Source organism: Phymastichus coffea, unplaced genomic scaffold (assembly GCF_024137745.1).
Source record: "Phymastichus coffea isolate CEN01 unplaced genomic scaffold, Cenicafe_Pcof_1.1 PCOF00081, whole genome shotgun sequence".
In the NCBI taxonomy this organism is placed as follows: domain Eukaryota; kingdom Metazoa; phylum Arthropoda; class Insecta; order Hymenoptera; family Eulophidae; genus Phymastichus; species Phymastichus coffea.
The window spans coordinates 146,293-159,146 of record NW_026706892.1 but is presented as its reverse complement, the minus strand read 5'-3'; the positions used below and the strand labels follow the sequence as shown (position 1 = coordinate 159,146).

The window sequence follows — 12,854 nt, the reverse complement described above, 5'->3', positions numbered from 1 at the left end:
AATACTATATGCTAATCCGTATTCATTCGTTAAATATAAAAATTTTTTCACTTCCGAATTACATACTATTTTTGAAGTACTATCATTCAAACTAGATAATTTATATTTATTGTACAAGATGTCTGAATTATTTCTGCAACAAATGCGTGAACAGATGGTTCGAGAAATCATAGTAGTATGCATCTTGCTGGCTGCGCTACTTCCTAGCTGTAACTTGCGCAATGCTTGCATAGCGATATTTCTCTCGTCGCCCGCAAGATTCCGAGTTACAAATAATATGGACTAGCCACAGGGCGTTACAATTAATCGCCGGGAGCTCCGACGACAAGACGACTTATCTTAATGGTTAACCACTATGTGCTATACAGTTATGAGGATTGCTTTTTTTTCGACAATATTATCTTAAATAAATCTTGAGTGATCCTTCTTTAAATTTTGTTTTTATAACCAATATATTATATATGTAGTTGTAGACAATTATTGAAAAAATATATTGCATTATATTATTTTTACTATATAACGCGATGTACACGAAAAAAAATTGTTCTCTATAAATGTTTGGAAAGTTTTAATACACTGTATTGCAAATCCGAAGAAAATATTGTTATGAAAAAGATAAACATACTTTGATTTCAATTAAAGACTGATTAGTAATTAGCAAGTCAGTCACCAACAAGCATTACTAGTAAACGCGTCGTGCTCTTAAGTCAAATGCCTGAGTTTTCGATACTTAGGTTTATTATACGTATAAATAAACAATTTTCACAACGTTAAATTATTTGTGGACAATACGTTTTATTAAATTCATATAAATTCAAGTAACGTATTAAACAGAAAGTAAAGACTCATTTACATAAGCTTCTTTTGTAAATATTAACTAGTAGTACGGATCAATATTGTGTCAGACTTAACTAATGAATTACGTTTTCTACTATATTGACGTCCTTTTCAATGTAATTTTTGCATCTACTTAAAGACCAATATTTATAATATTACTTCTATAAAGGACAAGTCACCAATTTCCGTCCATTTAAGAATTTTATTAATTTACTTGGTTATAATAAATACAAGAAATGTCTACAGTAGATACTACAATTAAAATCTATATTGTCGCATTTTTCAGAAGTATTAACTAATACAATGAAATAGTAATATTTTATGTATTGAATCTGTTTCGTCATTATTTTTTTAAATGAATACAGAAATATTGGATATAGTGGTACTGGATCACCTATTTTATTTTCCTAGTAAATGTTAGTTTATTTACCACTTTAATTATATTTCGTATAGAACTATTCAATAAATCTTAATCAGTTTTTGTCAGTTGTACATTATGAATAGTTTAATTTTTTGTAGAGGTTATAATTAAAATAATCGGGTATAGAAGGTGGTTGGGTACTACTGCTTTGGCCCTATTTTAATAAAAAAATATCTTAAGATGAAAATAACAAGAAATCGAATAGAAGTTATCTTCCAAGGTGTCATTGAACAACCTATTTAACTAATAGAATACTGTGTATATATTTCCGAAGTTGATTCAGCCTAATTGACCACGTGTGTACGCCGCCCAAAATGCAGCTAACCGCGCGCTCGCATTGTTAGATGACGGCTTTGTTCGTGCGTGCTCTAACACTGTGCATTTGCCAGCCAGCAGAGCTGGAAATTAATTTCCTGTCGGAGATGTTCACTCCGTCTGTCTCACAAAGGCCTTAAGATCGATCCTTGTTTACTCAGCACGATTGATGGGAACATTCTCAATGTACCAAGACTACTTGTCTCTTTAAGTTTTATCACATACTATCTGAATGCCTTAAAAAGTTTGTGTAATTTTTATTTATGACGTAACAAAGTCATATATTCATTAGCTTATAAAGTAGAACATATAAATTTTACTTCATTCTGTTATACTTCCATCACATTGCTAGGTTCCAAAGAATTAGAATGAATATAAATAACAAACTTGTTATGATCAAATTGTTTCAAGTAAATTAAAGAAACTTTTTTAAGTCTGTCGAGGAAAGGGTTCCAATAGAGTATTAAAATATATTTTTTGTTAATATTTTATTCTGATACGACAATGTGGATTACCAATGCTGTTTCGTATACACTAGAGTTCTTGACACGGTTGAAGTAATCAGAGTGGCTTTGACACCTTTAGAAACATCAATGTACGCGTTTCATGTTTGGTAAACATACTGTTTGGATTTCGCTAGAAGCATAATGGAACGCGTAGCTAACTAAATTGTACTGGTGCAGCGAGAGGCTGTGAGCGTTAAATTCTTCCTTTGTGTCTCGTAGGAACTACCAACGCTGGTAATATCTCGTGTTGTAAGTGCAGCTAAAGCAAGAGGGCGAGAGAAGAAGGGAGAGCGCGCAAACGAGACATTTTTATGCGAGTAAACACGCGTACGCTCGTGTTGGAGTGGCTTTACAATTAAATTATGGTCATTTCATTAACCCCTTACATACTCTCGTGGGAAGCACTTCATAAACTCTATTTACCGGAAAAGTACGCTGTTTTAATGTCATGTATTAAGGAAGAACGCAAGAAACCCACGTTACTTTTCCACCCTTGTTATAAAAAGTACACGGCTCATTCTAGCTATGACTTTGACTCAACAAAGATTCACCTCAGTAAATATGTTAATCTTGGCTTGGCTTCAATCTAGCCATTCTTTCATTTATCAGACTATATTTGGACAATTTATCACAAACTTGTTATTTTTTATTTAAAACTATTTTTAGACGTAAAACAGAGTTTGACGATTAAAGTTTTATTTTTATTTTGATGCACTTTATAAAATTCTTTGAACTAATAATTAGAAGCTCAGCAACAACAACAGTAAAAAGAGAGAATCCCAGTTGTCACCCGGAAGACAAAGGGACCACGACTGGATTGTTATTACGAGGTGTCGACTTGATCCTCATTAAAAATTCTTACTCATTGTCAATGTGTACCCCGGCTTAAGTGATAAAAGTCAAAGGGAATACTTTGAAGTTGGCTCGAGCACATGGCAATTCGCAAAGTGATGTACGCTTTGCTTTGCGGTATTTTATTCTGTATCTCGTGGTGCTCTTTCAACGCGTCCCCCCAGCAGCACACTATCTACGACGTAAAGTCTTCTTATTTACTTTAGAATTCACACGTGCAAGCGTACGAGCTTGCGCAGTCTACCTTTTGAATTTCATGCAAGCATGAAATAACCGGTTACCGTTCTATTTATATACTCCTTCGTACTCGCGGAAAAATATGACAATCTTTCCGGCAGATTATACTTTCTGGCCTTTCTCGTTACAAAGCGTTTGTAATTGCACAATGTTTTTCAAAGTGAAATTGTTGATATCCAATACTTTGCTTACGTTAATTTTTCTTTATAATTATATCATGCCTAAGGTAAGATAAAATACTTTATTCTTTGAACACAGTCAATATTGAATACTATTTTTTAATAATCATAACTTTGCCATTCAAAGTATTCTTTCGTCACTTTGATCTAATCCAATACATCTAAAATTAGCAAAGTTTTCTCCATAATACAGTGAGTTTATCTTAAGAAATCAGTGAGTTTACCCTAAGAATTGTAATGTAATATGAGTTCAGTTCGATCATAAAAAAAAAGGAGCAATCGATTTGCAATTTAAATAAAAAGCTTTTCTCGAAATACGCGACTTGAATATTTTTGCTAATAAGCTTCTGTTTCGTGCACAAAAAAGAAACGAACCGAGTTCGTTAGCATGCGTTTGCCAAGTGTAGACACTGTACTGCTTTGAATAGATAGTATCACACGCAAAGAACAGAGTGAATATTTGCATAAGAAAATATTCACTGAGACTAGCTCATTTATTCAAAGTCACAGAATTGCACCACTTCCTTGGCAACGTCAGTTTTTTTTAGACATAAAGCCAATCACAAAGATTTAACGTAGACTTTACAACTAAAGCGATTTTATTAAAGCATACGTGTTTTAATAAAATATATATCAAATAGATGGTCGTAATACTATTTATAATCAAATAACTTCAGATCATTTTATACGTGAACAATCAATTCATATGCTCGATCAATTAATTTAAAAAAAGAAATAATTTCAGAAAATTGTAGAATCATATTAAAAAAATTAAAACAGCACAGAAAACCGTGTATTTATCAATAATTTGGTAAAAATTTTGTTCTCTGTATTGGAAATAAAAAAAAGTAGAACTTATTTGTAGTTGAGAGTGACGCCTCTCCAAGAACTTTACTGAAAACTTTTGAAATGAATTATGTACAAAACCATTGTATAAATGAGTAACTAAAAGATTCTACCATTTTTTGAGCTTCATTCAGTGGAAACTGAAAATCCTTTTGCATTCTCATTGTCCTGGAGTATTAAGTTTGTTTGTTGGCTCAAAGTAATAAGAACCGTTCAGTTTAAAAGAGCTGTAAGATCTGACCATTATATGCTCTCGTTTAATATTCTATAAAAAGACATTATATAATTTCAATTATCTCGTTATACAATTAAATTTTTGATAAAATAATAAAAATATCATCGAAATTTAATGTTTAATTTGTTGATAAATTATTACTATTACTTTGTTAGACGATAAGATTTATAATATTTCACAATCAAAAAAAAAAAGAAAGAAAGTTATTTTACTACAAATGTAACAATGTTAGAAAATTTCTCGATTGACAGATTATTCAGAATTTAAAAAATACATCTTGTTGCAGCTTCACCGCGCAATGATCAAATTCCCGGGATCAATGGCGTCCACGGGTTGCGGCAAAACGCCTGCGCCGCATGAGAGTGGAGGGGAGCCTACGCCGTTTTCTCCCCTTGCTCAGTTCTCAGGGGCAGTAGTCATCCGCCTCTTGTCTTGAGCGCTGCACGCTATTAGTGAGCGCAGCGACAGGAATAAACATTATTCGTGTGTGTTTCACATTTCTCTTCTATGATATCGAGATCATAGTGTGCTAGTGCAGTGGTGTAAATGTGATCTGTTATTTTTCAAGAATTTTTGGTTCACTTATGATCCACATACTGAAGCATGATTAGTCGAATCGTGTATTGATGATTTACGGAGCTTCGAATCGGAATAAAATCTCTTATCATCGAAAGTAAGTTGGTATATCACTAGTTCACCCATGAATCGTCAGTTTTGTACTTCATACAATTATATTGTACTACTCTAATATCTGAGAAATGAGTACCTTACCTAACTAGTGCGGGAAAGCAAGTTTTTGTCTCGTATGGTTTACACGCCCGAGCGAAGCTAAAAAAGCACACTATACGAGAATCTCTTTTCCGAATATGTTAGCTACAGCAATTTACAAAACAACTTGTGGAAAGCGCAATGCGAGGGTACGCTTTGTGCCGAGCCTGCGACAAAGTCATACTTTCCGCACGACGGATTGGAAGTAAAATTGACAACAAGAAATATTTGTTCGGAGGTATTAAATTTATGATGTGAACTTTTTAAAAATCGAAAAGTTCCTGTTAAAAATTGCTGATGCATTTTAATTAGATGATTTTTATTGTTATATTTAGATAATAACAAAAATACAGTTCGAAATGACCTTGTAATCACGCACATTTTTTAATTTCTGTCCAAAAGTTTAAAAAATCTCAAAAAATGATGTTACCGGTGATAAACATTTGATCGCAAGTAGATTTATACATATAACTGGATTTTAGTGCCCATAGTATTGTTCAACTTTGAATATTGGAGTTCATATTGTTGATAATAATGGTACATTTGTCTATTGCTTAAAGATTCAGCAAAATTTATATAGCTATACATTTATGTGCGGGGAAAATAATTTGAAATTATTTAAAAGTTATATTTTATAATAGTCAGATAGTGATTATCAAAATGATAAAAAAATTATATCAGTGACTGATTTACTTCATTGATTTTGGAAATTGAGCTGAGCATAAAAAAAAAATGTTAAAATCGAATCTCAAGAGAATTTATCGCTAGTAAATACATGAGTTAACTAAGGTTGATCTGGAATATGAATTATTAGCACATCATACATCGTACTGCCGCACGGTCGAATTCTTATTAATGCATTGCATGTTATCGTGTCATTATTAATGTATTTTTTACCACTACTATAAATGCATTTTCTGAGGATTTAATCTCTTGAGTTAACGGGAAAACTTCTTAAACTTCTTCCTGTAAAGATCATGTCAACTGACGTATAAATCAAACTTCTACTTATTTTTACCATAAGACTAACTTTTGGATAAAGTTGTTGAACATTTGTAGTTAGCGATAATGAAAGAATGAATATTTTTCGGTAGCTCTTCCTGTTTTAGTATAGAATATTCATTATACATTGCAACGTTGTTGAGAGATGTGAATTCTTCAACTTAAGTTCGTTTCATGTAAAAAGGTATTATTACTGTGTTTGTTTTACTCGTTAACTATTCTTCCTAATAACATTTGAGTAATTTTCTATCATGCGATGCTCTGCTTTCTGTAAGACTACGCTTCTATAAAATATAGTACACGAGTTCATATATTTCTCAGGTTAATCTCAGGTTAAATTAATTTTACTAGTTAGATGTCATCTTTCAAAGTAAAACGATCTCAAAAAATGTAATAATGAGAAAATAAAAATTCTGTTCTACTGTAGCTTAGACAATATTAATTATTATATTGTTAGAAAATATGGCAAAATGTTTAAGGGAATCACTTTTCTCATACTTTTGATTGAAATATGCTCTACTTTTTATTGTTTCAGCTGAACCGTCCAGTGTGATAGAATGACAGACAGACTCTCGCGGTACACACTGTTACTTATTTTACCAACAGTTTTGTTGGCTAAAACGCTGAAAAATGGTAAACTTTATTTTTGTTTATTTGTCTTTTTCTCTCACTTTCTCTTTCTATGTTATTTGTACGATATCCTAGTATGTTTATAGTTTGTTGTTTAAACACGTAAAGTCTATTTTTTCAATTTCAACTTTTGCTGTCATTCTCAATATTACTGTAGTCGGCAAATTCATATTTTCTGTGTATTATTTTATGTGATAGTATAGTAATTGTCACTAAAATTACGTATCGTTAACACATTACGTACTTTATTTTTAATGTTGTAAAATATATACATTGTTCAGCTCAACATTATAATTGCATTAAATGCATTTTAAACTTTCATAACTATGCAATTCTATAGTATATCTGATATATGGGTAATTCTAGGCTATTTCGATTGACTTGTAACCCTTAGGTTACGGATTTTTTTTTAATTTGGCACAATTGTTGTACACATAAAACTGAGATTTTTCCCAAATTTTGGAGACGATACATTAATTATATCAAAAGTTATTAACAATTAAAGAAAAATGATAAAAAATTTTCAAACAGCTATATTTTAAAAACTAATAAAGATATCGAAGTCGGATTTTTTTCAAAATACTTATAATGCCTTAAAATTTCGAAATAATTACAACAATAAACAATAAAAATTTTTTTTCGAAAGTTATTAACTTTTTGTTTAAACAATTGCTAATATCTCAAAAAGTATAATTTTTTTTTGAAAAATTCTTGCTCCTACGTATTCCTGAGGATTTTTGCTATCGAAATCAATCATAAAATTCAAGGGCCCGACATATCGGAAAGCGTAGCCCTAATCAAAAGAAGACGCCTCGGCGTAAGGCTGCGGTAGCGCTCCAGCGGACTCACGGTCGAAAGGTACTTTAGCTTTAATCTAAAAAACTAATAATTAAAAGAAGATGCTTCGGTGTCCGGTCGCTGAGGCGTCTTCTTTTAATTAGGGCTACGCTTTCCGATATGTCGGGCCCTTGAATTTTATGATTGATTTCGATAGCAAAAATCCTCAGGAATACGTAGGAGCAAGAATTTTTCAAAAAAAAAATATACTTTTTGAGATATTAGCAATTGTTTAAACAAAAAGTTAATAACTTTCGAAAAAAAATTTTTATTGTTTATTGTTGTAATTATTTCGAAAGTTCAAGGTATTATAAGTAATTTGGGAAAACTCCGATTCGGTATCTTTATTAGTTTTTTAGATTAAAGCTAAAGTACCTTTCGACCGTGAGTCCGCTGGAGCGCTACCGCAGCCTTACGCCGAGGCGTCTTCTTTTGATTAGGGCTACGCTTTCCGATATGTCGGGCCCTTGAATTTTATGATTGATTTCGATAGCAAAAATCCTCAGGAATACGTAGGAGCAAGAATTTTTCAAAAAAAAAATATACTTTTTGAGATATTAGCAATTGTTTAAACAAAAAGTTAATAACTTTCGAAAAAAAATTTTTATTGTTTATTGTTGTAATTATTTCGAAATTTTAAGGCATTATAAGTATTTTGAAAAAAATCCGACTTCGATATCTTTATTAGTTTTTAAAATATAGCTGTTTGAAAATTTTTTATCATTTTTCTTTAATTGTTAATAACTTTTGATATAATTAATGTATCGTCTCCAAAATTTGGGAAAAATCTCAGTTTTATGTGTACAACAATTGTGCCAAATTAAAAAAAAATCCGTAACCTAAGGGTTACAAGTCAATCGAAAAGGCCTAGAATTACCCATATGTCTTTTATAGTATTTTCTATATATATCTGATAATTTTTGCAAATAATTTAAAATTCCTTCTATTTTTCTCTTGTTTTCGTTATCATACGCTGTAATGTTTTTGTACAAAATACTTTACACAGTTAAAAATTATGTTCGACTTAGGATGAGGAATCTTTTATTGATGTTTATTTTAGTTCACTGAATCTACTATTAAAGCCTATTCAAAAGTACTGTAAAAATAAATGTATTAGAAATATTTATCATGTTTAAAACGCATTATAAAGATGATTATAGATACTTTTTAATGAGTACTTATACATAATTATATTTTTTATATATTTTATTTTACAAATTTACGAGTATGATGTTTGAGTAATTAATAAATTTAATTAACCGACGATTGAAAAAAAATATTTAAAAACTGCCTATAAGCATTTTGTTCTTATTTGGATTTCAGGGAGGCAAATACCCTATAGTTTGAATTCTGAGTGGAAAGCGTTGTATTACATTAACCCGGAGGAGCTAGATCGTGTGAATGAAGCGAGTGAAAATAACACTATATCGAACGTCACGGTCCAGTTAGGCGGTACTGCCTTCTTGCACTGCAAGCTCCGCAATTTAGCTGAGAGGACTATCTCTGATACCGAAGTAAGTTAAACTTTTTGGTTCATAAAGTTTCAAAGTTCCACAAACATTATAATAAAAAGTATTTAAAATATTTTTATCATACTGAAATTTATTAACCTTCAAATCATATTGAAGGTTCGAAGCTTTATAAAAAGCCATTCAATAACGAAATTTATACTATTGCTTTCAACATTCCGTGCGTGGAGACTCTAATTCACACATGCACTTTTGAGCATTCTTAAAATTCTTTACCACACACGTCATATCGAAAAGTAGAGTTGAATGTATTTGCAAGAAAGTGATTTTACCTCGTACTGACGTTTGCGCCTGAATGAAATGTGGGGTTGAATTACTTTCTTGTACCATTAGTATAAAAACGTACAATTTCAAAATCAATGATAATTGTGTTGATGAAGTCAAGCAAAAAATAATCTTTCGTTTATTTCTTTCTGCTTTTAGGTTTCGTGGATTCGAAGACGCGATTGGCACGTATTAACAAGCTCGACATTCACTTACACGAACGACGAGCGCTTCCAAGTGTTGCACCCTGAGGGCTCTGATGACTGGACTCTACAGATCAAGTACGCGCAACAAAGAGACAATGGAACGTATGAATGTCAAGTAAGTTTCTGAGCATCTATTATAAACATAACATCGTACAATGCGTTTTTACCTGTAGAAAAAAAAATGTTCCGTACGATGATCTATTCGATTGTCATATCACAATAAATTTTTTAAAATTCATATAAATAACAATAGTAGGAGCTTTATTTATTCCTATATAATAATTTAATTCAAAATAGTCATCTTTTTAACATACAATGATTGATAATTACTGTCGATATTATATTGAGACGGAATAGCTGCTGTGACTCAGAATGTATTAAATGGATAACCAAATACAGTTTAAATTTTTGTAAATTTGAAAATTGTAAAATTCGATAAATAAATCTGATATTGTTATCATGTTAATTGAAATTAATTACATTTTATTCTGGAAATATCGTTTCCATTTTTAATTTAACTATGTTAGACAAACTCCCGACTATGTGAGTAAGACGAAATTTTGTTTTCCTTTGTGATGTTGCAGGTATCTAGAAGTACCGGGATAATATCGCATTTTGTTAATCTAAATATTGTTATACCTGAAGCTTTTATATTAGGAAGTGAAGAACATCACGTTGACGTAGGATCAATTATAAATCTTGTGTGTATCATAGAAAAGGTAAGAGTCGTTACTTATGGCTATTTGTATTTTAATAATCTTTGAAACAGATAAAACAAATTAGGGAAAATCTTTATAATTTTTTTAAATGGAGTTTATTTAATTTGTTAATTTAATTTGGAGTCTATCACTGTCTTATACCCTGCAGTCCATGAATATTGTGTTTTTGATACGATTCGACACTAAAGTTTCTTCAGAAAAATCTAACGACCAGGTTAACGATAATCTAATCTAATATAACGGCGTATACCATTTATTTTGGGGCCAGTTCAATGCTAGATTTAAATTGAAAATTAAAGTAGAATTGTGCAGAAAGGACTAATATATTTTACATATTATACTTTAAATATCATTTACATTTTTATTATGAGAATGATATGATTTCAAGTAAATATATAAAAGTAACGCTACATCCGAATTACAAAAATCATGTATAATTATCTCTTTGTTACATAAGGAGACAACAAATTATGTCAATTAGCTCAATTTAATTATACTCCAAGAAAACACAAGCCGAATGTTTTTTCCAGAGTCCAACGCCACCTCAGTATGTTTTCTGGTATCACAATAATCGCATGATAAATTATGACACAACCCGAGGGAGCGTTGTAGTACAAACAGAGCCCAGACCAACGCAGAGCCGACTCACAATTCACCATGCGGTCGAATCGGATACGGGTAATTACACGTGCAGTGCTTCTAATACAAAACCTGCTTCAATCTTCGTTTTTGTGACCGAAGGTGAGTTGGGTCAGCTGTGGATATTCATTACTACTACTATTAGTATACTAATTTTTCGGAGCTAATTAATATTCGTCCGAAATATAATTGATTTCGGTTTAAAATAAATGAAATAAATGGAACTTGCCTACTTATGCTTTTGAACCAAATATATCATAGAAACAAATATATAAGCGAGCTTATTTCTTATTTAATACAATGAAAATTATTTTGTTTTCTGTTACAGGAAATAACATGGCAGCAATTTTGCGCAGTTTGAATTCCGGTTTCCAATGGAATAGCTGTCAAGTATTGATGATTCTCCTGCTGGTGCTGCAGCTGTGGGCACACTAATCTTTCCACAAAGAAAAAAAATTCCCCGACGAAACCAAAGTAGAACAAGTAAGGAAATTGGCCTGAATCGATGACTGGTTCATCAACGTTCTCATGTACGGATTCAATCAGCCATTAGCGCCGTCAATCTGAACGTGCATGTTTGTATAGGTAAGCATACTTATTTGATTTCTTTGATTTCTACCACAGTATTTTTTATCGAATTAGCGATCACTACAAAAATTTATCGCCACGTTTAAGATAACTTTCAAATTAACTTTCACATTAAATTAATTCAAAGTAGAATCTGATAAATTACGTTACAAATGAATAATTTAATTAATAAAAGATACCGTTGTGAATTTTCACTCGTAGTATTATTTTACATAAGAAAAATTTTGTATTTGATTTTAGGCATACGGTGATAGTTTGTCAATAGATTTGACAAGCCTGTTACACAACGAGATTATCTCGCTGACTGTCGAACATCTGAATCAGATGTGAAAATTCCTGTGATATTAAAAATTATTTTAATGATGTTGAATACAATGTAATTGATTTTAATAAAGAATTTGATACAGTAAATGGGAAGATCTTAATTTTTAATCTGAAAGGTATTAGATCTTATTCATACAATAATTTAATTTAAAAATCATAGTTTGGCGTTTTTCGCTTCCCTCTTGAAGAATATTTATTTTAACAGAATGCAATCTATTCAATTGCTATATATTGTACATATATGACAGGTAAGGTTCACTTACGACATGGACAACTTTGATCTTTTGCTTCATATGTCTATAGGTAACATTTTTCAGCTCCTCTTGCTCGCGTCTGTTGCAGACTTTAAAAGGGTAAGCCAATACAGTTGAGAAAAGTGCAACTTTAATATATGTATCGTTACAAAACATGAACATGTTTAAACGGGTCTTTCTAAATTTCAAGAGATCGATATATGGGTAATTCTTGGCTATTTCAATTGACTTGTAACCCTTAGGTTACGGATTTTTTTTAATTTGGCACAATTTTTATACACATGAAAGTGAGATTTTTCCCAAATTTTGAAGACGATACATTAATTATATCAAAAGTTATTAACAATTAAAGAAAAATGATAAAAAATTGTTAAACGGATATATTATAAAATATAATAAAGATATCGAAGTTGGATTTTTTTCAAAATACTTATAATGCCTTAAAATTTTGAAATAATTATAACAATAAACAATAAAAAATTTTTTTCCTAAGTTATTAACTTTTTGTTTAAACAATTGCTAATATCTCAAAAAATATATTTTTTTTTTGAAAAATTCTGGCTCCTGCGTGTTTCTGAGAATTTTTGATATCGAAATCAATGATAAAATTCAAGGGCCCGACATATCGAATGGCGTAGCCCTAATCAAAAGAAGATGCCTCGGTGT

The 12,854-nt window shown here is 31.0% G+C and overlaps 1 protein-coding gene across 2 annotated transcripts; it reads left to right on the top strand.

Annotated features, from left to right (window-relative positions):
• Positions 1-4,858: 4,858 nt before the first annotated feature.
• On the top strand, positions 4,859-12,011 carry LOC131668612 (zwei Ig domain protein zig-8-like). Of its 2 annotated transcripts, none has more exons than XM_058942934.1 (8): positions 4,859-5,101; positions 6,734-6,831; positions 8,989-9,179; positions 9,618-9,779; positions 10,249-10,383; positions 10,914-11,061; positions 11,379-11,607; positions 11,851-12,011. In XM_058942934.1, exons 2-7 carry the CDS (start codon positions 6,756-6,758, stop codon positions 11,381-11,383), a joined length of 717 nt encoding a protein of 238 aa, XP_058798917.1. In that variant the 5' UTR covers positions 4,859-5,101; positions 6,734-6,755; the 3' UTR covers positions 11,384-11,607; positions 11,851-12,011. The 2 variants fall into 2 exon arrangements, with proteins under 2 accessions (XP_058798917.1, XP_058798916.1); XM_058942933.1 differs by having other exon boundaries at positions 10,914-11,124; positions 11,351-11,607.
• Positions 12,012-12,854: the final 843 nt, after the last annotated feature.